At 39.8% G+C, this 26,103-nt stretch overlaps 3 protein-coding genes across 8 annotated transcripts in view; 1 reads left to right on the top strand and 2 right to left on the bottom strand.

Annotated features, from left to right (window-relative positions):
• The window catches only part of rnf215 (ring finger protein 215), a 12,668-nt gene extending 12,125 nt beyond the window's left edge, over positions 1–543 (top strand). For both annotated transcript variants that reach the window (XM_050050625.1, XM_050050624.1), the window contains one exon: positions 403–543. In XM_050050625.1, coding sequence (XP_049906582.1) covers positions 403–425 — 23 coding nt within the window. In that variant the 3' untranslated portion in view covers positions 426–543. The remainder of the gene's footprint in view (positions 1–402) is intronic.
• Positions 509–15,253, bottom strand: ascc2 (activating signal cointegrator 1 complex subunit 2). The gene is made up of 19 exons (XM_050050623.1): positions 15,056–15,253; positions 12,869–12,975; positions 12,594–12,752; positions 12,257–12,430; positions 11,935–12,064; positions 11,721–11,788; positions 11,077–11,190; positions 9,988–10,100; positions 9,827–9,901; positions 9,623–9,727; positions 9,465–9,533; positions 9,272–9,346; positions 8,273–8,504; positions 6,847–7,043; positions 6,189–6,308; positions 5,038–5,262; positions 4,795–4,882; positions 4,513–4,604; positions 509–4,133 (listed from the first exon to the last, which is right to left on the bottom strand). The coding sequence occupies exons 2-19, from the start codon at positions 12,950–12,952 to the stop codon at positions 3,962–3,964; spliced, it is 2,292 nt and encodes a 763-aa protein (XP_049906580.1). The 5' UTR covers positions 12,953–12,975; positions 15,056–15,253; the 3' UTR covers positions 509–3,961.
• A 1,943-nt stretch (positions 15,254–17,196) lies between these two features.
• slc39a14 (solute carrier family 39 member 14) overlaps positions 17,197–26,103 on the bottom strand; it is a 42,554-nt gene continuing 33,647 nt past the window's right edge. For all 5 annotated transcript variants that reach the window (XM_050050717.1, XM_050050718.1, XM_050050713.1 and 2 more), the window contains 4 exons: positions 24,304–24,477; positions 22,277–22,511; positions 21,988–22,172; positions 17,197–21,400 (listed from right to left, as the gene is read on the bottom strand). In XM_050050717.1, coding sequence (XP_049906674.1) covers positions 21,248–21,400; positions 21,988–22,172; positions 22,277–22,511; positions 24,304–24,477 — 747 coding nt within the window. In that variant the 3' untranslated portion in view covers positions 17,197–21,247. The remainder of the gene's footprint in view (positions 21,401–21,987; positions 22,173–22,276; positions 22,512–24,303; positions 24,478–26,103) is intronic.

The raw sequence follows: 26,103 nt of genomic DNA, 5'->3' as shown, positions 1-26,103 counted from the left end.
TTTTTTTCATGATTTTGGACGACATACTATACTATGACTTTTTTTCATGATTTTGGATGACATACTATATACTATGACTTTTTTTCATGATTTTGGACGACATACTATACTATGATGTTTTTTCATGATTGTTGACGACATACTATACTATGATGATCTTCCATAATTTTTTGACATATTGTAGTATGACAATGATACTACACCATGACATTTTATTACATTTTTGAAATGCATACTATGACATTATTTTATTGCATAATGTACTGAGTTATTACACTTTTATATGACACACTAAAACTTAAAGATAAATCGTTAACTCTCTTTGTTTCTCTAACACACTTGTTGTGATTTGAGTTGTTTCAGCTCTATATCAAAATGCCTTTCTTCTTCAACCCTCTCCAGGCAGCGTCTGCAAAGACAGTTAACAGTCGCTTCGCCTCCACAGACACAGCAGCAGCAGCTCTGGGAATAAAGTCTTGTCTCTTCCTCGGTGACACTCCAGTAGCCGTTTTTATTTTTACTGACCTCGCCGCTTCCTCCTTCCAGCAATGGATTGTGGGAGCAAATATAAACTCATCACAGCAGCTAGCCGGCCGTCTAGACTGTGGAGCAGTCAGATTTTGACATTTGACCTTCGGGTGGGTGCAACAAGTCTCAGAGAGATACAGTGGTAATGTAAACACAATACTATGAAGTACTGTACTGGTACTGTTGTGTGTAAACAGTACTTCTTCCTGGGATCATGTTACTGTACAATTGTGGAAGTATTTGTATGTGTAATCTACAGCAGTGAAGATGTGACTCATGAGGGTGTTTGTGCTCAATGTGACTCTTAACACAAACACCTTCTGCTCTGTTTCTGCAAACAGCTGAGCAACAAGACATTTGGCTTTCAATGAGTAAACACTGATAATCTCAGCAAGTACTCGTGGGTCCGTTGTTCCTGCATGGACGTTCAATGCTTTATGGATTTACGCAGGAAGAAACTGATCGACTGGCTGGTGTCAAAGTTAACTTTAGGGCCAAATGATGTCAATAACCAACTTATCAAGTGAGAGTTTAAACATAGTGTCCAAACTCATACTTTGGTATTAAATGTTAGTTGTTGAGGTTTTGTAGTTGTAGTCCCGAAGTAACCAGGTGGTAGCAGACGTGGAAAGTGTTTGCACTTGTCCTTAACATGCCTTATGACTTAACTACAGAGTGAAGGAAACCACAAACACACCTCTTAAATTCTACTTACGTTGTGTACGTTACAGTAGCTGATTTAGTTACACCGTTATAAACTATTAGTGATAGAGATGTTAAACAGGTAGGTAGGTAAACATATTGTAGAGTTCGTGGCCACTGTTCAGTTGGATTTTCACTCTTCTTTGATTATATTATTTATCTGCTTTTCTCTTTTAAGAAGGTCTGTGTGAAGAAGTTAGAAACAAAGAACTGGTCCAACAGAAGGTCATCTCATACATCATGTAAAAAACGAGTCCTCTCACTGACGTACGGCTGCACAGGTAATAACGTAGTTCATTACAATTTTGTATTAAACCACTTGGCTCTATGGCAGTGATAATTGTGTAAAGAAAAGCACCTGCCTAATTTCAGTGCTTATTTTTCATTTTACGGAATAGTTCAGCATTTTGAGAAATGCGCTTATTCACTTTCTTGTTAAGAGTTTGATGCCTGTTCAGTAAGTATGAAGCTACAGTCAGCAGCCGACGAGCACAACTTAACTTAGACTGGAAACGGGGAAACAGTTTGAAAACTCAAGCTGCCAACCAGCACCTCTAAAGTTTATTAATTTGCCATTTCTCTTTGTTTAATCTGTACAGAAATCAAAGTGTAACATTGACCAGTTGTGGTTTTAAGGGTGATGCGTTATTTCTTTGTCGGGAACAGCAGCTTCTCTCCGCTGATTGGCAACCTTCATCTACAACTGGTCCTTTACGCTTAAGATTAAACAAACAAGATACAGCACATTAATTAGTGGCTTTAGAGGTGCTGCTAGGTAGATTTTGGTAACCTTTGGACATAGCCAGGCTAGCTGTTTCCCCATTTCCAGTCTTTATGCTAAGCTTAAGATAAACTTCACCCACAAAATGATAATTTGTTTACCCATTACTCACCACGTTACCTTGAATTCATGAGGAAAACATTCCTCTTGCATGCCTCCACAGTGAACGAAGAATCCAAAAACTGGAGAAAATTCTTGATGAATCGGAGTAAAGGGGAGTCGCATTTAACAACAACAAAACGACATCAAAACATTTGTTTACAAACTGTCACACAACTAATGCAGTATAATCCAAGTCTCAATTGTCTTCCAAAACACATGCATTTTTGCTAAATTTTAGCGAAAACACGTGTTTGGGAAGTGCTTAACATAGGCCTGCATAAATGAGACTTGGATTATACAGCACGAGTTGTGTGACAGTTTAATAAATGTTTTGATCTAGGTTTGTTGGTAAATGCGGTCGCCTTACTTCAAGAATTTTCTCCGTTTTTGGATTCTTCGTTCATCATGAAGGCATCCAAGGAAAAATGTTTTCTTTACAAATTCAACAGGAGACAGAGTGAGTAACTGATTTACGGCACAGATCTGAGGGTTGAAGTATTCCTTAACTGGTTGCAGCTTCATACTTTATGTACAGACATCAGAGGAATCGATCTTCTCACTTTACTTTAATCAAGAAAGAAAGATCGCATGTTTCTCTAAATGTCGCACCATTCCTTTGGATACAATTTAAAATATTAAAATTGTAAATTAGTTTGAAATTGGAGGCCAAAAACTGTTCTAGCAGAGTAAAACAGTTCACTTACCAAATAACTTATCATACTGTCAGCCCTAACTGTGCAGCTGTACTCTGAGGCATCTCCAGTGATGTCTCAAACACCCTCTACTGTGAAAGGAAAAAGCAGTTAGTCTGATGACTCAAACTCAAAAAAAAGATGTCAAAAACATAGAATTATAGTATTTATTTTATGTTTCTTTTTTGTAATGTCAACTTCAAAAAGCAATTAAATGTGCTTTTTTTGTTACAAAATGCTCTGATAGATCTGTTCTCTTCATAGAAAATAGTCTGTGCATGGCAACATGTCGGAGGTTTCCCCACAGTTAGTGTGAGAGAGGTGAGGCGCCTCTGTACAGCACGTGCTTCCAAACACAACAGCATCATTATGAGTTGAGTTCTTTTTCTAGAAACTTCTTTTGTTTTTACGAAGGCTGGACAAAAGTGGTGTGAACTGGGTGGATGACATTGCATGCATGCACTTGAACGCTACATGCAACAAGCTTTAACACAAGCTTCTCGTAGACGATGAGTACAAGGAGCAACACAGTGTGCCACTGATGTCCAGACTTGATCACCAGGTCAGTAATTGTTCTTCCAGCTACAGAAGAAACCACAGTTTCTCCAAAACCCTGGATGTCGCTTCCTTTTATTCCTATGTTGTCTATTTGATGATGATGATGATGTCAAAGAAACTTCATTCAATCACTCTGAATCTTATTAATAAACTGATTTGTTACTTGGCAAAAATAAATGTCTTATTCTTTGTCCTCGGTCTCTGGCTCACACTCAGGACTTTGGTTTTATAATGAGCTATAAAAGAAAACTATTTGGGCCAAAGGGCTGAACGTCCTTTAGGCTCAAACACTAAAAGATGATGTTCAGTTTCGACATGTCAACAAGCTGCTTGGCAACTTCTGATAAGTCATTAAACTAATGCAACTTTCAACCAACTGAAAACCTTCCGTAGCTTTTCCTTCGAGCAAAGACGGCGACTTCGGGGCTGAGGTGTGATCGTGGGGACAAATCTGGGCACAAAGTTTAACCCAGAACGACACCTGTCACAAGCCCCAGTTTTTCTCTCCCTCCACTGACGCACACCTCAGCTACCTTCCTGCCGTCCCTCCCTCCTACCATCAGTCTGTTTTGGTTCGAGCAGCAGGCCGTCACGCCGGTCAGGAGGGGATCATGCCTTTGTTCCTCTTGCGATCAGCCATGGTTCGGCGGTTGTGGTTTGCCCCTCGGCTCTTGTTGGCCTCCTTCTTGCGTCGGTCCAGGTATGTCTCCAGGGTTTGTCCTTGGCCTTTGGGTTGGCCCACCACGTTACTGGAACGCTCTGGTCGGAAACTGGAAGAGAGGGATGAAGGGAAAAGAAAAGAGATGTGGATGGAGCCATCAGCTGAAGTTATACCAGAACTTATGTTTGAGACAGAGGAATTAAATGTGTTTCCATCCAAGGTAAAGGAGTAAAGCTTTTACTATTTTTCAATTTAGCTTATCATTTTGATAGTCAATGTTATGTACATAAATTTGTCTCGAAGGGTTTACAATCTGAATGTCTTACACCCGTTATGCATAAAACCTCTGTTCAGATAAGGGAGAATAACCTTTACTGAGAGGGAAGAAAAGGAGGAAGGAAGTCTACATTTTTTTCATGAAGAAACTTAATGGATGGAAAACCATCTGGACACAATAAGAGTGTCCAAAGTGAATACTGACTTCTTACCCTTTCCTTTGTTGCATGGCAGCTCTCCTGGCCTCAGCCCTCTCTCTCAGCAGAGCCGGGTCCTGCACAAACTGGTCCTTGTTCACATTGTTCTGAAATAAAATGGATTCACGTGTTAAAACACACGAAAAAGAAAGCAAACAAAATAAACATGCAGATACAGTGACCACACAATTGTAGCTTAAGCGTTTCATTGCAAACGTCTTAACTGAGCTTTAAAACGGGTCAAAAAGAATTCTTCTCTGTAAAGTCTGATCTGCTGTTTTGGAATGATTTCAGTACCTGAAGTGTGTCTTCCTCCTCATCTTCATCCTCCTCCTCCAATTCTGGTTTGTTTCCTTTTCTCAGTACCTGTGGGACTGTGAAAGGTCTGCGGGGAAACAGAGACACAAAGTGAAAATGCGAAAAAAAAAAAGTACTCTGAATACTTTGCATCCACAAAACGAACATATTCCAGATTTAGAAAACGTTCTGTCAAAGTTAAAATGTCCTTATGTTGACCTCATCGTTATCAAACTGATTTACCTTCTGTTCAGTAAACTGTCTCCATCCAGGTCATTCGCTCCCACTTGGCTCATGTCGTAGGTGTCATCGTACTCGTCGTCATAGTCGTCCAGGCCGTAGGCTTCTGCACTTTCACCAGGTTCAATGACGACCTCATCCACCACCGTCTCGTAGGCCTGATAACGAGCTTTCTGCTCTGCTATGTGCTGCTTGTCATTCAGCATCTCTCGAGTGCTCTCACCTTTCCTACGGGAGTAGGAAAACACAACAAGATTGTACTCAACGTTGGTCAGTCTCACCTATTCTTCTCTTCTTTTAATACAAATATATGTATATATATATATATATAATATATGTAATATATATATATAATATATGTATAATATATGCAGGATTTCATGGGTGCACAAGTAAAAATGCCAGTATATAAAAGACTTCTGATTTCTTCTTAGCTGAGACAGCTGCAGATGATATGATGGCGAGGAAATTGAATATAAGTTGAGAGATGTATTACATTGTTTTGAGGTTGTTTGCCAATTTCATCCATTATTATTTTTGCTACACTGCATTCTTTATGATGTCGATCAAAGGCACATTTATAATGTTGATTTAAAATTATTGGAGTGATTAATTTCATCATTCTTCTAATTTACATTAATCTCCATGTTAATGATCATAATTTTATCCTGAGAAGCACTTCATAAAGTCAGTTTCAACATGAGGGCAAGATAGAATCATTGATCATCCTTCTGATGTTTAATAATAATAATGATTGAGATTTTACTGCGATGAGGGTGAATTAGAGGTACGGACACTACAGTTATCCTCAGCTGCTCTGGCAGCGTTGGGGAACCTCTGTGATGAGACACAGTCGGTGAAAGTACACTTTCTTTCCCGTATTTCTCATTGACCACTCTAATGAGTGGATATGCTAACGTATGTTTAAGGCTTTTTCTACATCCATTTATGGTGAACTGTGGGTGTGGAAATGATGCTTTTGGCATGTATGCCCAGCACTACAATGATCAAGATTTATGAAACAGAATCAGGTGACACGTCTTTATAAATCTGAAGACAAGAATGCGTATACCGTACATAGTTTTAGTCGTGAATCTGCACAGAGTTTTATGAATCTGGCCGCAGGACTTTTTAATCCTCCTGAATGCTCTTACCTCCTGCCCTTCCAGATGCGGGACATGTCCACCTGGTCCCTGCGGAAGATGTCAAACTCATCATCATCAAACACGTTGGATCTGGTGTGCAGAACATCTGGAAGCTTCTCCTTCACTGGCCTAAAGGGACAGAAGAAGAAGAGCAGGGGTCAAATATATCCACTCTGTCCACCACAAATGATCTGCACAACAAAACTTGTCTAAAAAAAATTAGAAAAAACACTTCTGAGTTTCGAGTAACCAAGTAAGTAATTTATCAAGCAAATACGCCAAAGATTCATCGATTTTAGGCTCTAATTTTAGAGATATGCTCATTTTTTCTACTTTATATGAATATTAAATGACTACCTTTGAGTTTTGGATTCTTGGTTGTACAAAACAAAACTATTAAAAAACATCAGAGTCTGGGATCTATTTTTTAACATTTCATTTACTATTTCTTGGACTTAACAATAATTCATCAGTAGTTTAAATCGATAAAGGAAACTGTCATTAGTCGCAGCCCTTTGGGAGATATTGCGGATTATGAATGTTGTGATGATCATATTTCATATTCAACCTACACTTAGTACTGATATACTGTGCCTTGCATTACAGTGTGATGTCATGTGAATCTTAACAGAACGCTTTCAGCATTAAACCCAGTGTGTGGTGTCACCTTGGCATGGCTCGGTCCAGTTTGTCCAGGTTGGGGGCCAGCCGGTCCTCCAGGATGTTGTTGATGACCAGCTCAGAGTTGTAGCCGTACTCCTGCAGGCAGGCCAGCAGGAAGCCTTCGCCCAAATCAGGCAGCAGGTCCCTGATACATGACAGCAGAGATTCCAGCTCTGCCTCGCTCACAGGACACACCGCACCCTGAGGACAAACAGACAACAGAGTGCACTGTCAGAGTCAGGCTGGGTCGTCTCTACGTCAATTTTTACCTGTGAAATCCACAGTTTTATCACACAGCTGATATGTATAGCTCTTTATCTCTGCGTTGTAATGCACTGAAACTCCAATATAACATGTTTTCTTCCAACTTTTGTGTGTTTTGTGCTTTATAAAAAGCACGTTGAGCACCTCCTTTGAGTTTTAAAAATGCTACACAATAAACTAAGTGTTTCCAAGTTTTTATTACCTGAGTCATTTTTTTTTCTCCCTCTCCCTTGCATTTTTCTTTGCAGCTTTGCTCAGTTTTACTGGATCTTCATCATTACCATTTGTTATAGTACAGTATGACATAAAATATTGTTTAAAAGAGTGGTATGAAATAAAAGATGTCCTAAACAAAGTAATGGTATAGATTGCCATTAAAAAAGTCATAGTATAGGACATCATTTCTCAAAGTGCAGCCCTCGGGCCAATGACAGCCCTCAGAAACTTCTGCTGCGGCTCTTTGAATGTGACATGAAATGATCTGTATACACATTCACTTTCGATAGCTGACCTTTAATACATTCCTCAGCTACTGCGTCAAACTGCGTCCCTCTAACAAGCATCTGTCGGGTTAATAATGATGACTTGTAGGAAGCTGCTGGCTGCATGGCTACAAGAGGCACCTCGCGAGTGTAGGGGGAATTATGTCCTGTCATTTTTGCCAGTGCTGTTTGCTAAAGTTAGTGATTTCTATGGACAACTCAGCAATGGTTAAGTGACACGGAAAATATATTTTGTTTTTAATGCATGCACTTTTCCTGGGTGTGCATCATTTACATGCTTGCTCCCCTAAGTTGTCATTCACTCATCTTGCATCTCATCTGCAACTATTTTGAATTAAAAAAAAGGTTTTAGCTATTTTTAATGAAAAAAATCCAAACACTTTCCAGTTTGGACTGCTGGTTGTAAAAAACATGCAATTTAAAAATGTTAACTTTGGGCTGTGGGAGATTATAAAGGGCATTTCTCACTATTTTCTGACACTTAATAGACAAAACTAATAAGAAAATAAGGACATAAGATGAGAAAATCGTTATTAGTTGCAGCCCTAGATTTTACCTTAACGTACCTTGTTAAGCAAACAAGCATATAACATTGTCTTTGAAAATGAATATGATGTCTACAGGACACTGAGCTGTCACTGCTGTAATAATTACAGAACTCACATTGTTTCCTTTCCGGGGAACATCCAACATGGCCTCTGCTCCGCTCAGGCTCTCTCCTCCCCGTTCTTCTTGCTCTCGAGCCTCCTGAAAAGTAAATCCAGCTGAGGAGGCGCCAGCAGCAGCACCACCCGCTGCTCCCTCATGTTGAATCTGGCTGTGTGGTTTCCGTCGCCCAACAAAGTCCCAGGCACTCTCCACCCCCTGCAGCAGGTAGGACGTCCTGGTCTCATCACTGAGGGGAACAAGCCGTTAAGGTAATGACAACAACTAATACTGCAGACATTATTATCTGCTACTACTAATAGTGAAGTCTGGTTTTGGGACTCTTTCATCTCGGATGTCTCTCCACTACAGCTGGCTGCTGACTTGATCCGAGCTGCAACTAATGACTGATAGAATTTATTAATCTGCTGATCATTTCCTGTATGAATCTTTAAATCATCACATTATTATCATAACATCAGGAAAAAAGTAGTATGCAATATTCTACAGCCCAAAATGAGGTTATGAATTTTCTTATTTGTCCAACTAATAGTCTCAAACCTAAAGATATTCAATTTTAGTCAACATAAGACTGAGATGAGTGTCAAATTCTCACATTTCAGAAACTGGAAACATCACGTTTTGTATTTTTGCTTGACAACTATTAAATTATTCAACTTGTTGTTGCAGTTCTAGACTCAATTTGTTATCATCACACTAAATATATTGTACTGTACTAGCACAATTACACTTTTAAGACATTTCCTTGTAACTTCAAGTCTTAAAATTAAACTTCTATAGACCTTTAAGTTAATTATGGTCAAAGTTAAAGCTCTAGAAAAATACTTAAATATACATATTTACATTTGGAAACACATTTCCAAACTTTATTGTACACCTTTGCCTTGAATTTGACTTTTATTTGCTGAGCTTGGTTAAAACAAACACCAGATATTTTTAGCTGGCACTGTATGCAGAATGTTTATAGCCATTAAAAAACAAAGCTGATAAGGATACATGACAGGGAGGGCCTGTTGTAGGAGGCTGATGTCGTCTGCGATGGGGAACTGCTCATCATAGTCTGACAAGAACCTGGAAGGACAAGGAAACAAAATGACAAACCCCTTCATACACTTTGTCATCTTACTTAAAATAAGTGAAACACACCACTTATAGGAGCCTCAGAGCTGATCTTAACCAGTAATTTTACCTTTTCTCAGGTAAAATAGATGTGAAATGTTGTAGGAGCTCCTCTGCAAACGTTTGTATGTTTTCTCCCCTGCAAGGCAACAAAATCCAGCAGAATTAATGAGTGTATATTTAATGCTAATTCTGCCGAGATGCACGTTGAGCGTTTGGACGTCTCACCCCTCCAGGATCGGCTGTAGGCAGGTGTGATGCAGCAGCAGGTGAACCATCTCCACTATCTTACGACAGGAGTGGGACAACCTCTTCCACAAGTCCTCCTGAAGACTAACAGAGAAATTTAGGAGATTGTTTACTATCATTACTGTCTCAATATTCTCTCATAGCACTTACATTTTTAAAGTATAAAATGCAGCATAAACTCACCCTTTATCATCAAAGTTTCTCTTCCTCACCGCCTTCTCGAGGTCAGGCACAGCGGTCTCATAAAACGAGGTCAGTCTGCCAGGAGAGAAAACAAAATGATCACGAGAAGCTTCAGCAAAGGTTTTTGCGGCGATACTGCCGGCTGTACTTCATCTGTGTACCTGCTGAGGAAGCCGTGGGAGTGGAAGCTGGAGCAGGCGGCAGGGAAGATGTCCAGGAAGGCATGGATGGTGGTGGTCGAGTCACACAGGTACAGAATAAGATCTGAAAGATCCTAAGAAAAGAAATCAAAACACAGATACTATCAGTGACATGAAGCAGTCAGTGTGTATCCAATCAGCCACAATTTAAAGTCTTATTCCAGTCAAAAATTTTTGACATGAAACACTGGCTGCTTGTTACCAACTCTTCCTGGCACTTTTAGTAAACCAAATATCAAAAGAAGAGTTCAGTTTTCACAAACTCCAGTCAAAAAGTCATGTTAAAAGGTCTTTTCTTTGTCCAGCCAATTCAATTTACTTTAATCTAATACAACGAAAAGCATAAAATCAGACATTTCAGAAACTGAAACCAAATGTTTTACATTTTTGCCTGAAAAATGACTTAATAGTTGCAGATTAATCATTAAACTAATTGTTCTACACTCTACACTCAATCTGTTACAGTCAACACTAAATATACTGCAGTAATACTGATTTATTTTTTCATTAACACTTAAAGAAATTTCTGTGTAACTGTAAAAAAAAGTAATTCACTGCTGGAAAGATGGTCTTTTCTTAAAACCGAGCCACCTATACAGTAGAAAGACACAAATACTTTAATTGGAGCCATGTGACCAGAAAAAAAGAACAGAGGAAAAGGCCTGTTGCATTTCAGTTTTTGGCAGACATATAGATGAGGAAAAGTTGTGTTAGGGAAGTGCATATCTATTTTGTAACACTGGGTGGTACATTTTTTTAATTTGGTGGTAAAATGACTACGGATAGTTGAGTATCCCACAGTACTCCCAATCAGCTTAGTTCCTCGGGAAAGCCTGATTTATTGATTGAGGCTTAAAGCAGAAAGTTATCTTCCACATTTCACTTCTTTTGCAGAGAATTTGTTTCCAGGCCAGAACAGCCTGCTAAATACTGTCTGATGTTTACATTTGAGCACGGGCTTGTGCCAACACTAACACACAAGATATTATTATTATTGTACATTAGTTCATGACATGCAGTGATAAAAGGAGATGTGTGTGTTTGTCTGACCTGCTGGCTCATGGTCATGGCAGTGGGCTGTTTGTGTGCGTTTAGCTTCATGGGCTCCATGGCGGTGGCTCCCTCACAGTGGAGGCCACACTTATCCAGGATGGTGTCGAACACCTGAGGGTGACAGAGAATAAATGAATGACAGGAGGAAAATAACCTACAACCTCACAGATAGACATTTACAACTAAATAGTATATTATTTTTGTGTTCCATGTCTTAAGCTTTTTGGAAAACCTAAATGTGGTGACTTGAAACAAAACAAAATGTCTAAAGAAGCCACTGAGGGGCGAACTTGTTCCAGGCACGTCTTCTGGGCTAAGAATAAACCAATGTCACACCAAATGGCAATCAAATTATTCTCAAAATAATATACCCATTCTCACCGTAACACAGAAGGGTTGACAGCACTGTCCGTATGTAATCATTATTCCACTCAGCAAATTCACTCTTCCACGCACTTCACACATGACTGCTCCCCCCTATGTTCAGTTTTATAACTGCATGTGTAAATTTATATTTACCTTGTGTTTAGATGAGGATAAAATTAACGAACAAAAACTACATTATGGCTCCAGTACTAAATAAACCCAGTCTCACACTTTCCACATAAATAAACACTTGCATGTTTAAAATCAGAGCTCACCTGTAACACAGTGGGCACCGTCTCGTCCAGGTCGCTGTAGTAAGACGGCTGCTGGGTGAAGATGTTCTCTGAGAAAGTACACCAACATGGAAGTCAACCAAGAGAATCATATGGCAAAATGGATAAAAACTACCAGTCTGCACTACACAGCTTAAATCAAAATATTTCTTAACACGCAATAATGCTTAAGAAGGATTCTTATGATTTAGCTCACCTATCATCTTGTGCAGCAGCTGGCTGTTGCCCTTTCCAAAGAGCACACACAAATCCAGGATTTTGGGAATGTCAAACAGGAAGTTCTCATAGATAATTTCTCCAAACACAGCCGGGGTGAGGAAGTTCTCCTGTGGAAGAGACGCACAAAGCACACACAAGGATACAGGTTACACAGTCAAGGGTTTGTACTGGGAGTGGCAGTGACATGACTGTGTTTGATGTGCTGTCTTAACAGTTGACTAAAACTATAACAGGTAATACTAGGGATTAGCAGAACATCATCTCCCTCAGTGGAGTTCATATTTGGGAGCTGCTCCTACCTTGGACTCTTTATGTGTGGCCATCCTGAGGAAGGTCAAGAAGACCGCCTTGTGGACAGAACGCTGCATGTCGGCTACTGCCGGGGAGGAGGGCAGGGTGGCGAGGTCAAGGCCGCGAGGAGCCTGATGCAGGTATGAATCTAGACATCTCTGCAGAGACTCATCAAACACCACCTGGTGGAGGTGACCGACCAAAGCAGAGGAGGGAGGAAGGGAGAGTGATTTTACAAGTGGGAAAGAAAAAATACTCTACGTTACGACACTGAGTCTACAGTCTTGCTCTAGCTGCTATACCTTTGTGGCTCAGAGAGATGTTAACATGTTAATGATCCCTCACCTGACACCAGAACTTGTCATGGGGCAGTGCGAGCAGCCACTCCAGGTCCTCTGTGATGAATTTGGCATGTTCCAAAAACTCCTCCACCTCAGCAGGAGAGCTGTCTTCTGGTGGGGATTTGTAAGGCACAAAACAGCGCTCCTCCTTCCTGGCTGGGTGCTAGTGTGGAACAGAAAGCAAAGGGTTTGACGCTGATAAAACTCCAGGTTATTCCTGGAGCACCACAGACTGCTGTTTGAGTGTATGTCTGTGCGAAATGAGGTGAAATGACTCACCAGTGCAGGCAGTGTGTGCTCTTTTCCAAGCGGGCCTGGCTCGGTCACCTGCTGCTCATCCAGTGGCACTCGGGCACAGGCCATGACTTCTCCGTCTCTAGATTTCTCTACCAAATCACACCAACACAGATAAATTAGACATCCATTTTGCTTCTTTATATTAGTAAATTTAGTGTAGTGTAGGAGTTTTAAAAGACATAAAATTAATAATTTACAGTTTTAAAGTGATGAAGTGTTGTACCTGTTCAATCACAGAACACGACAAGCTTTGGAAACACTAACCCTTTTATAAAGTAGTGCAATTTGATTTTCTAATATGGTACTTATTTTCATAGACTCACAATATAAACAAATACAAGATAGATATAGCCAAGACAATACATAAAAACAGCTTTTGTAATCACCATCTACATAAGCAGTAGGGTAAGAAGTATTCAGATCCTTCATTTAAGTAAATGTACTAATACCACACTGAGAATATACTCTAATACAAGTCCTGCCTTCAAAACTTTATTGAGAATGCAGTAAAATGTTCCCTGTCGGTGTTTCACAGTTACATGTTTTTGGATTGGATCTACTGCAGCAGACGTTTAAGCCTGTGCTACTTTCAACTCCTTTATATACTGTTGGATAGTTGGGTACTAGTGTGCCAGACGTGAGAGGACGCTGGTGTTGCTTGTTCACCGCTTCACAAACTGAATTTATTTTGTAAAATACATCCAGAATTCAGCTGCTCGTCTTCTCACTCACTCCCGCACCCGTGACCACATTCCCCCATCCTTCATAAGCTCCACTGGCTCCCTGTCCCCCAGCGTATCCACTTCAAACTCCACATAATCACCTATATACTGTAGCCCTCCACAGCCTGCCTCCACTGGCACACTCCCTCCTGCACTCTTGGGTCTGCTGATGTCCTGCCCTTTTTTGCACCAGTGAGAGTATTTGCTCAGAAATACTGTTATGTTCGATTTTGTCTACCAGTCCTCACATTAATTCAAGTGATTTTGAGGAGATTAAAAAATATCTCGATACATATCATGTATCGAGATATAGCTTAAAAATATTGTGATATAAAGTTCTGGATATATTGCCCAGACCTAGAACCAGGTGGCTTGAGATAAACTGTCTTTACATTTATGCATTTTCCAACTGATCCAAGAGAGTTTTTACAGAGCTAATTCACCTCCTTACTTATGTGAGCTCTTACGCATCCACACACCTGTTTTTAAATGTGCTATATAAATAAATTTGACCTTGGCCATGACCTATACAGCTTAATAAAAAGGAGGAGAACTTTCTTAACACATAAAGGGAACCCTTAAACCTTCAATTTATCACAAACATTCACAATCAACACAACTGGAGATAGGCGGTTTTCACTGAACAGGGAAGGATGAAAATCTGTAATCTGAAAAGTAACTAAAGCTGTCAGACAAATGTAGTGCAGTTAAAAGTACAATTTACCTCTGAGGTGTAGTGGAGTGGAAGTATAAAGTAGCATACAATGTAAATATTCAAGTACAGTACCTTGAATTTGTACTTAAGTACAGTACTTGTGTAAATGTACATGTTGGACAGTGTGAGAAAACCTATTTATGGGGCTGTCCATCCAAATATTGGAAATATTTAACAGCAGTAACCTCCACAGTCACATTTGTGTACATAAACTGCAACTCAACATCTGTAGAGACAATGCTCATCCTTTAACTTAATATATCCTCTTTAGCTGTATCGAAACAGCTGAAGCAAAAGAAGCCCTTGTTAGCTAGCTAGCTAACAGCAGCAGTGTATACGCCACAAACAGCCACTGTTGTTGTTTAGTCATGCTGTCGTTACCTAGCTGGTTAAATCAACGTTAGTCACCACTGTTAGCTATTGAAAAGTACTGTAGCCACCTGTTAACCACTAATCTACCGTCACACAGCACCAGGCTATCTGCGTAAATCGTGGCGATGCATTTAATTAGCTGACTTCTGACTGTAAAGCAACAAAGTCCGGTTAAGTAACTTGCTAGCTATCTGCTAACGTTATTCAACTACCAAGTTGAGCCGAAGTGACAGCACGTCAATGAATGGAGAGAAGCTAATGCTAATGTAACGTGGCTAACCAGCCGGTCACTTTATAACCGTCCTCCCGTCACTTCGTATGAAATAACTGTGAAGGAAATAAGTTAATAAATCTGCCCACCTGTTTATGTGGTTGTCTGCTACTCGTTCAAGCCATCTCATCACATTCGTCACAGCTTTCAACAGTTTCAGTTTCCAAACGCTTTATCATATGTGATGGCACCGGAAGTGACGTTGATTTGTTGTTGTTGTTCTAGACTGTCTTTATCGCCCCCTGGTGGGCGCCAGAGCGCAGCGCCACTATGGATCAGGGTCATGTCTCTAGATAACTCGTTTATTGACCATATATGAGCTGGTAAATCATAAAAAAGAATCTTATAGCATTCATCCATTTCTTGCAACTCATCCAGATAGTGTTTTGTATTGGTGGAAAGTAATTCAGTAGTATGTACCCCAGGAGAGAAGCACATCTACTGTTTAAACAGTTGAAGCTGAAGGGGCTCTCACTTGACTAATCTGCTAACTTCAGTGGGTCAGAACATGAATTTAGAATATTATACCTGTGTATTAACTGAAACTTTGCTTTTAGGAGGGCCGACAGGCAGAGCGGTCCATTTACACTAACACAGTGGTTCCCAACTGGTGGGCCGCAGTCCAAAAGTGGGTCACAGATCCTTTCTAAATGGACCGCAAGTATCAAGTTTGTAAAACAACACAATTTTTTTTGAAGTACAAAAACTTTAAAATGAAGTGTGTTTTACTTAAGTACATCTACGTCCCAACCCTCACCTATGGTCATGAGCTCTGGGTAGTTACCGAAAGAATGAGATCGCAGATACAAGCAGCCGAAATGAGTTTCCTCTGTGGAGTGTCTGGGCTCAGCCTGAGAGATAGAGTGAGGAGCTCAGACATCCAGAGGGAGCTCAGAGTAGAGCCGCTGCTCCTTCGTGTCGATAGGGGTCACTTGAGGTGGTTTGACATCTGATCAGGATCCTCCTGGGCGCCTCCAATTAGAGGTGTTAAAGGCACGTCCAACTGGTAGGAGGCCCCGGGGCAGACTCAGAACACACTGGAGGGATTATACATCTCATCTGGCCTGGGAACACCTCAGGGTCCCCCAGGAGGAGCTGGAAAGTGTTGCTGGGGAGAGGGATGGATGGGGTGCTTTACTTGGCCTGCTGCCCCTGTGACCCAGCCCCAGATAAGCGGATGAAAATGGATGAAAATGGATGGATGGATGGATTTTGAAGTGCAGTGAATTTCCGGCATGGAGCTTTTATTTTCAAGTGCCGTTTCCTGCTGTAGAGTGAGCTTCTAATGGACAGCTACTACACAGAGATGGCAAACTAGCTCAATGACATGTTCAAATGCAAGTATGACACTGAATATATTAAATTGTGTCCAAAGAAAAAATCTTAAAAAATGACAGTAAAATGTCAGAAAAAAATAAAAATTGTCCAAAGAAATGTTGATAAGATGTCCAGAAAATATTATTATTATTAAAATATCTGAAAAAAATGTTGACAGAATATCTGAACTATATTATTACCATGTCAGAAAAATATTTAAAAAAAAAATGTCAGAAAAATATTTTTAAAAAAGTCTGGGAAAATGTTTGAAAAATATTGATAAGTTGTCCAAAAAAAGTTTAATAACTGTCCAAAAAAATACAATAAAATGTCCAAGAAATATTAATAAATTGTCTGAAAACTACAGAGGGTAACATTAATGAAATTAATTATTTTTATCATTAATGAAATTAATAAAATGTCAAAAAAAAAAGTGGATAAAATGTCTGAAAAACATTACTAAATATCAGAAAATACAGTAATGAAATGAAAACAAAAAAAAATATCTGAAATGTTTTTGATAAAATGTCAGAAAAATATTAGTTGTCAAAATATCAAAAAAATGTCTGAAAAATGTTGATAAAATGTCAGAAAAATATTTTTTAAAAAATGTCTGGGAAAATGTCTGAAAAATATTAATAAATTGTCCGAAAACTACAGAGGGTAACATTAATGAAATTAATTATTTTTATCATTAACGAAATTAATAAAATGTCCAAAAAATTGGATAAAATGTGTGATAAACATTAGTAAATATCAGAAAATACAATAATGAAATGAAAATGTCAGAAAAATATTAATTAGTTGTCAAAATAATGTTAAAATTGTCCTTAAAAATGGCGATAAAATGTAAGAAAAAAATATTAATAAATTGTCTGAATATATACAAATATGTCTGAAATGTATCCAAGTAAATATCAAATCAAATATTTATTTAATTGGTTGAATCACTGTTGAGATAAAACAGGACAATAATGATACTTGACACATAATTTTCTTGGAAAAGGATGTTTATAAAAAAAGATTTCCATGACACACAGAGAAGGCTGATGAGGATTCCCATAAATTACATTAGATACAATATTCTTTAAAACAATGCATCAGCAGTCTGATACATTATCAAACTCTCCAGAATGTCAAACACAGGTCGCATGACACTGAAAAAAAGAGACACTGATAAAGCAGTTTTATTGTCTGTGTGCTCCTGAATTTATTATCTGATTTACTGGTTTTGTGTCTGACCATAACATTATGAGGTTTAAATTATCATTACTGACCAGATATTCTGTCTCTATGTGCGTATGCTCTGACTACAGTTCTTAATACACAGTTAAAATGTGCAATGCATTAAACGTCCCATTTCTTCTAAATAAAATACAAAAACAAAGATTAACGACAACATCAAAACAACTGCATTTTTGTCTGCTTTCATGGCTTGTGGTGTAAACTGAAACTAAATACTTTATCTTGGGCGTAAAGCATTACATAAATAATGTATGGCTCAAACAACAACGCATTATCTCCCATTCATCATTCGTATCAAGCAGCAGTAATACTGTACCTCATGGTACCCGTTTTAATAGCTGGACTTTTCCATTCAGGAACGACAAAGAACTTAGTCTAAACAATATTACGGCCAGTTGCTTCCAGTTTCTATCTCTAATAAATAATCATCTACAGCTCTACTCTATGCTCATATTAAATCTACAGAAAAGTAAGTAATGGATCACTTATCCTGTGTTGAATGGAGGAAAAATCTGTGCACTCCTTGACTCTGAACGCAGCTGTGCGATGTCAATAAATATGGATCAACAGATTTGTAGTGTCAACAGTAGCATCCAGGATGCTGTTGCTATGGTGTCAATGGCTGTTTCATCCTTAACAATACTACCATTACAGCTTGTTGTTGTAGCTTACAATATGACAAAAACACCAACAACTGGTCCCCTGAACATCAGCATTGCAGATCGTAAACCGTTTTTCAATGGCCAAAAGTATGTGGACACCCAATCTCATGTCAGAGTTGAACCGTGAGCATTAATCATCCTTCTGTTTTTGTCTTATTTCCATCAGATGTTGGAGCCTGGCTGCAGGGGATTGTTTCCACTCAGCCACAAGTGCGTTAGTGAGGTTCAACACTGATATGGCCACAAGTTCCTCTGTATGAAACTGGGAAAATCGTTCCCTCATGGACCAGGCTTTGTGCACAGGGGTATTATCATGTTGAAACAGGACATGACGTTCTGTAAAAAAATTCATAGTCTAACATATCATTGTATGTTTTCCAGGTGCAGCTAACAATCAGTTTCAGTCTGGATTAATCAGTCGATTATTTTCTTCCTAAACCGCCTGATGCATTACAAAAAATTCCATCACAAATTTTTCAAAGCTCATATTCAAATTTCTAGTTTTGTTCGACCAACATGTGAAAAACCCAAAGATATTAAATCAACTAATGATAGAAAGAAAGCAGAAAGAAATCCAGCAACACTTAAGAGGCTGTATTCAATTTGTTTTTGGCATTTTTGCAATAAATAAAAATTACAGTATTACACATTTAAAGGTAGAGTCTGCGATTCTGGAGAATTGCTCATATTCCCTTCACCTGTGCTGTCAAGTTTATTCAGTGACAGCTGAGATGTGCTCTTCAGAGCTATGGAGTATGACACATGCGCAATGTAACTGGAGCTGCAATGTTGGGGGAATACAGCAGATGGCACTAGAAGTAAAGAGACGTTGTGCGCTTAGGTGCTCTTTGTTTGCGCTCTTTTTAGCTTCCTCAGGTGCACTTGGTCTGACTTTTTTTTTTTTATGAAGGACCTTTTCAAAAACTGCACAGTTGTTATCCTCACCTATGTCTTTTATTTTTCATATAAAATGTAAAACACCTCGAGGCAGACTGCGGTCGAGACAGTGAACAAATCAATCACCCCTGTGCTCTATAATAGTGCACCAGCCATCGAGCCTTTCAGCAGGTGCAGACCAGATTTCACTGCGCATGTGTCGTACCCCAATGATATGACATGATATTAACCTCCTTGTGTCTTGCGCATGAGCATGAACGCCCCCTGTTGCTGATTGGCTGATATAGTGTTGTGTAACTCCAAGGTTGTGTTTGATCACTGGACTTTTTTCCCCCGAGCACACACAGAATGGACACCTAGCAGACTGTGAGGAGATATTCGGTAAATTTGACAAAAAGTGTGTGTTGAATTAGAATCACTGACTGCACCTTTACATGATGACCAAAGTAGTAGCTGCTAAATCTTTCTCTAAGTGCTGCAGCTCTTAAAGTTTCTCGTGTAACCAGCTTAAAAATCTGTTTTTATCTGAGTATCTTTTGATGCAGTCTGTTGTAAAAGTCTTTGAGGATCCAGTAAGTACTTTCAGAACAGAAGTAAGTGTTATTAAATGATTTCCTGTCTCTTTCAAAGATCTCCTGCCAATTATTCTACAGTAAAACAGATGCTTACAGTAGCTCTGTGGTGCACTTGCGAGGGACAAACTCCGGCTATCAGAAACCATGAAAAACAACCCCTGACCAAAAGTGCATTTAGGCATCATGTCCACATACGTTTGGCCATATAGTATAACTCACAAAAAATCAGAGGGTTTGTCATAACAACCTAACTAGATACAGTATATAAGTAATTTTTTTGTCGTGGTTATGTGTGACATATATGGATAAGGTCACAGAAAAGTAGGCGAGCTGTGCGTGTATATATGCTTCAGCTTACAGTATTCTATTCAAACTATTACTGTTCTGTAAAAGAATAGATAATCCTGGGAAAAATAGTCAGCGGGATGTGCGAAGACCAAAGATTTGCACTTCGATTTCAAGAATACGAGGAATACAAAAACTACTCAATGATATATTAATGAAGGGCACAGATGGTTAACTCTGTGGAGAAATGCTGCCGTGGACGCCAAGTGTTGTTTCATCTAATCTGGATGAAGCCACTGATTTCAAACTCTGGACTTTGTCACTTTACATATCTGACCCAGGCTTCATTAGGGATTTCTAATTGCATGCCGAGGATGAAGACAAGTCCGTACTGAGGAGAAATAAAGTGTGCCCTTCCAAACGTCACTGTGTAGCCCTTCACCATTCTCAATGGTCTGCCCATATTTGGTCTTCAAAAGTCCGATTTCATGTTTATCATGTCTAAAAAAATAGAACATCAACACACAAACATCAAAGTCCAGCTGGAAGTCAGTTTTATGTTGACACTTGATTAAAATTCCAGTTCAGGTCCGTGACGATTTGTTTTTGGTATGTAATGAAAGAAAAAAGGGGGAAAGGCGAGGGTGTTAAAGTCTGGAACATAAGGACAAAATTCAAAGATGTCAGCTGCTGTTACCTGATTGTGCTTTTCCCACCTCCTGAGGAAGTGTTGCGGGCACAAAGGATTAGTGATATAAATACTCTGTATCTACTGAATCTCAACAGTTGAGGCTCAATGACATCCACAGAGGGAAGGACAAGAGGGAAAAAAAAAACAAGAGCAGGAGCCAAAATGGCTCATCAGTAGTTTGGGGAATAGAGAAAAGTTTGCCTGGGTGAGTATTGCACGTCAGTTCATGTTCAGCACGTAAGTCTTTAACTCGTCTCTGCAGGCTGAGCGCTGCTTCAGTTGATATTTCTAGACTGTTGGAGGGAGCAGCTGTCAGGAAAAGGTTGATAAAACATGACAGAGAGGCTGCCACCCCCTCTGCCTGGGATCTACTGCATGTGGGAACTCTGCATGAACTGCTACTCGAACATTTTTGATAGAGGAGGTGTGCGTACCTGCCGCACAGCAGCCAAACTCCCCAAACTCCAAGAAAGCTGAGGATGGGAGGAAAACAAAGAGAGAGAAAAAGTCCCCTCCTCTTGGGGTCAGTTTACACCAGCACAAACCAGCCAACATCTCAGGTTCATTTCACGCTGGTCACAGCTACTGTTGGTACAGAGGAGCCTGGTGCTAGCCCAGCTGTATCTGCCCAGAGTAGGTTGTGAGGAGGAGCATGATGGAGAAGCCTGTCAGCAGGCCGGCGTTCTGGATGGCAAAGGTGAGGAGGAAGCTGCTGCCACCTGCGTCCTCTTCCTCACGACTCACCTCATTCATCTCTGGAAACTGAGAAGTAAAAAAACAGAGAGAAAAACTTGTTTTACTTTTATATAACCAGGGAAAGTACAATTATTAGGCATCGCCTTCTCAGCATGCTTCACACTGAGGAGGCAGTCCACTGATTTTAATTTCATTCACTCCTTTTTTTGAACCACTTATGCTGTTAGTGGTCACGGGGGGCTGGAGCCTATCCCAGCTGACATTTGGTGAGAGACGGGGTACACCCTGGACAGGTTGCCAGACCATTTCAGGGCTGACACATAGAGACAAACAACCTTAACTGTACGATTGTTATACTCACTGAATAAATAAGTAACTATTTAAAAAGTAATGTCTACTGCCAGTGATAAACTCAGCGTTTCTGAATTAATGTTGTTGTTTGGTGACTGATTTTTCTTCTTGATTTAATCACCCATATGTACATGATGTCCTTAACTACAAATGGCCTCTTCCAGTCCGTGGAATTGAAAATAAATATCTTCTTGTAACAAGCTTGTGAGGGAGTCTAATTATGTCTCATGAGAGCCCCTACAAGAACATACACGATACAATACATCTGTGTTGACCTCATCCCTCTACGCTCAAACACTGACCATGTCTGCTAGAGCGATGTAGAGGAACATTCCCCCCGCCAGGGCAAAGATCCAGTTGGGGGAGAAGCTGTTGCCGGCCAGGATGCCAAAGCCCATGCCCAGGTAACAGCAACAAGCTGACAGGAAGTTAAAGAACAGAGCCTGCTGTATGCTCATGCCAGCGTTCAGCAGGATCACAAAGTCTCCTGGTGACACAAAGAGAACGACATTAAGACAAGTAAATGTATCAGGTGAGACTTGTAGCCTGGTCGAGGCTCAAGGCAGCAGCCATTAGCAGCAGTCCACTCACCCAGCTCGTGGGGGAACTCCTCACAAAGGATGGCTACGGAGGTGCTGATGCCCTGGAAGACGGAGGCGGTGAAGGAAGCGCCGATGGCCAAGCCGTCGATGAAGTTGTGGAGGCCATCGCTCAATGTGATCATCCAGGCCAGTGTGCCGATGTCAGAGTAGGTCGTCCCCTTTAGCCAATAGCAGCCACCACCGCTGCTGCCGGACCGCCCCCCGCTGTCTGGGCTCTGGGAGTCCTGGGATCAACAGAGCGGGAGATGCCCATTAGAGGTTAGGACTGAAATTAACAATTGTTTTCATTGTTGATTAATCTGTTGAGGATGATATGATAATTGATAAGTTGTTTGGTCTATTAAATGTCAGATAATGGTGAAAAATGTCAATAAGTGAAAATGACGCCCTCAAATGTCTTGTTTTGCCCACAACCTAAAGATATTCAGTTCAATTTCACAGAGGCGTAAATAAACCAAAAAATATTCACATTTAATTTTTTTTTTTCCCTACAGAAAATAGTCAAACCAATTAATCAATTATTAAATTAGTTGCAGTTTATTGAATAGCTGTCAACTAATCAGTTAAGCAATAAATTGTTGCAGCTCTATTAGAAGTAAATATAAAATCATGAAGAAGGATGTGTTTGTAATTCATCTGATAACCAGGCTACAAACAGAGTTTTAGGTATTATTTGTGAAGACTTTTGGAAGAATTACCAGATGCAATTTAAAGGTCCAGTGTGTAGAATTTGGGGGATATATTGGCAGAAATAGATGACTGATGACATGTTTTCTTTAGACAGATAGAGCCAGTCACATTTTTGCATCAGCCACCATAGTTAGCAGACCCATGGCGACAAGAGCATCTTCAAATATTTTGTGTTTTTCTGGTTAACATAAACACATCCATTTGTTTTGGAGAGGAAGAGACCTCTGCGGATAATTGGGCTCCCCGTAAAAACCTCCTGAATGTCTGGATCTTAAGTTATCAGATAAACATGATGAGCACACATTAGCAGGTGCTGATTTAGTAGCCCGTCCCTGACTTGCCAGACAGCGTCTGAGAAACACTGATTTGTAATATGAAACTGCTTTATTCAGTGGTTTTACTTGTTTAAATCACCGGGTCTGTTTGTTTTGGTAAGGAGGAGACTTCTGTGGATAATTCAGCTCCTGATAAAAATCTCCTGAACATCTAGATCAGAAATAAGGTGAGCACACATTAAGTTACTGAAGAAAATAAGTGAGCATGCATCTGTGAAGTGCCAAACAGTGTAGGAGAAACAGCGATTTATAACATGAATCTGCTTTATTTTGCATTTTTTTGGGGTTTAAATCACCTGATCCGTTTGTTTTGGAGAGGACGAGACCTCTGCAGATGATTTGGCTCCCGGTTAAAAACCCCTGAACAATGAACATTGAAGGAATTCTAACCAGGAGAACTGTCAGCTGGTTGCAATCTGCAATCCTCATCGCTAACTGCCCCTTTATCCCCCAAATCTTACACACTGGACTTTTAAATCAATGGTTCCCAACCTCTTTGCTGATCACTCGCCACAGGTTGAATACCTCTGTGAAATGTGAGCAGTTAATCTAAAGAGATTTTGTCCACTTAGCCTCCCGGTTTGTGTCTTAAGTGTTAAAAGCCCTAAAATGTAAAACTATTAAGAATTTATGAAAGAATAAAGATTAGAGACAAAGCTGGAAACAAAAAAAAAAAAAAAAAAATCACTCAAAACATTAGTTTTCTTTTCGTATCTTAAAATAAGTTGATTATTTTCCTTAATATTCATGCAGCAACTTTTTAACGTCATCTATGTTACAATATCATTGTTTTTATTATTTTATGTAATGTCTCCTCTTGTGTCCCTGTGATACAGGTTTTATGATCTCATTCTCAGAGATGAAAATCCAGTCACAGAGGAAATATAAATGTAGATATTCCAGACGCATTATAAAAAAAAACAATCACAAAAACATTGACGACTGAATGAATCGAGGTCTTATTCTTCTCCTTGCACTGCCTCCATCTCACCTGTGGTGTTTGTGCAGGACTGAGCATGAGCTCACCCTCCCCAGCGTCCACCTTGCCCAGAGCCAGACTGCTGGCTTCCCCGTTCTGCTGCAGCTTCTCCTTCTCGCCTTCCTCCACATCCCCATCGGGCGTCGAGTAACGATCTGAGCCGGGGTAATGACTGTGACCGTGGCTCTGAAGGACAGAGAGAGACCAGGCATCATGATCAATATATAATATATTATTCATAAATAATATAAATAATAGATTCTGACGGATGCATTGCTGCTAGAAATGTTCCTTCCTGCCAAACAAAATAACCTTGAGCTTTGCTAAATCAATAAAAGAAGAACAAAAAGGCAATTACACTCAAGCTGACTTAAAATTAAGCACAAACAGTGTTTCCTAGAACCTTCCTCAAGATGTCCTGTGCTGCTTTTATCCCATGTGACCATCCTGTGCTGCTGTTTCCTCCTGGGAACATGCCATTCACTCATAGTTGTTCTATTGCCTCCATGTGGACGACATCTCGGCTAAAAAAGCTATACAGATATGATTTAATGCAAATATAACCATGGCCCGTATTATCCATGATAGCTTGTGATGTTGACAAACTCCCACAATACTTCTGCTTCTGTGTGACATTTTAATAAAGTTTGCAAAGACAACAGACCTCAATCACTACTATAAGTGTGTGGAAATGTTCTTAGTGTGTGCACAAGATGAGTGCACACACAAATTTACCGCATGACGTGTGTACCAGCCAATTTTGTTATTACTACCTGACAGGCGTGTGCCCGCTAGTTGCAATCAGCATACTGCCACGCCCCCATTACTCTATATACATAAATAAGTCCCAGCCTGATCTGTTATTTCCACCCGAAATGTCCCTGTGGCCAGGTAACCAATGGTGAGCAGGACTTGAACCTGAGAAGGTACTGAGTGACCTTGGCAGTCAAAACAGCTGACAAGCTGTTCGTCACTCTCTTCAAGCCAAGCAGCAAACTCCGGGGCTGAAAAAGGAAATGGACGCAAAGTGCCCCAATAACTGCAGTTCCTTGAATGGCCAATTGAGGGTAGCTCTAAAAGCGAGTCAATCCCCATGGACCCCATCCATGTTAAAATGCCCAACTTTACATTGGTATAAAAAAACATTTTTTTGTCTCTACACATTTCAGCATTCACCACAACTGTACAGGGGGTGATTTTTTTCCTTTCTTTTTTTTTTTTTTTTACATAATAACTCACCCTTTTACGTTTTGTTAAAGCTTAAAGTTATGCATATTTTGAAGGTGGTCTGTTTGAGTAACGAGCTGTCTGCGAGGCACCGCTACAGTCTGAGAGTCAGCTCCCCCCTCTTGTCCAAACACGAACAGTCTGTGCTTCAAACATGTTTATCGGCCTCTGATGCACTCTCGTGACAGCAAGGGCTGCAATATCTTCCAGCAAGGCTAGATATCTTAACACCTGCTTGGACAAAAATCTGAATCTTTTATATTAATCAGTTGGCTAACAATTAACACTTAGGAGCAATTTCATGGCACTAGAAATTGTTTTATTTTATGAGCATTTTCATAAACTCCATTGAAAGCTAGGATGGGACACATGACAATAATTGATGAGGATGAAAGGGCGTCATTTTCATAGTTATTTAATACATTTGGCCAAAGCATTGGCGAATTCAGTTTTAAATATTGTTATCCATTAAAACATTTTGTTGTTAAATGCAGTTTTAATATGGTTTGCATTAAGTTAAAAGGTCTGGGTTTACATTCTTTAAGACAACTGGGTGTTTATCATTTGTGTGTACGCGTGGTCTTC

The sequence above is a fragment of the Epinephelus moara genome, chromosome 8, assembly GCF_006386435.1.
Source record: "Epinephelus moara isolate mb chromosome 8, YSFRI_EMoa_1.0, whole genome shotgun sequence".
NCBI classification, from domain to species: domain Eukaryota; kingdom Metazoa; phylum Chordata; class Actinopteri; order Perciformes; family Serranidae; genus Epinephelus; species Epinephelus moara.
This window is presented reverse-complemented; position numbering and strand designations above follow the sequence as displayed.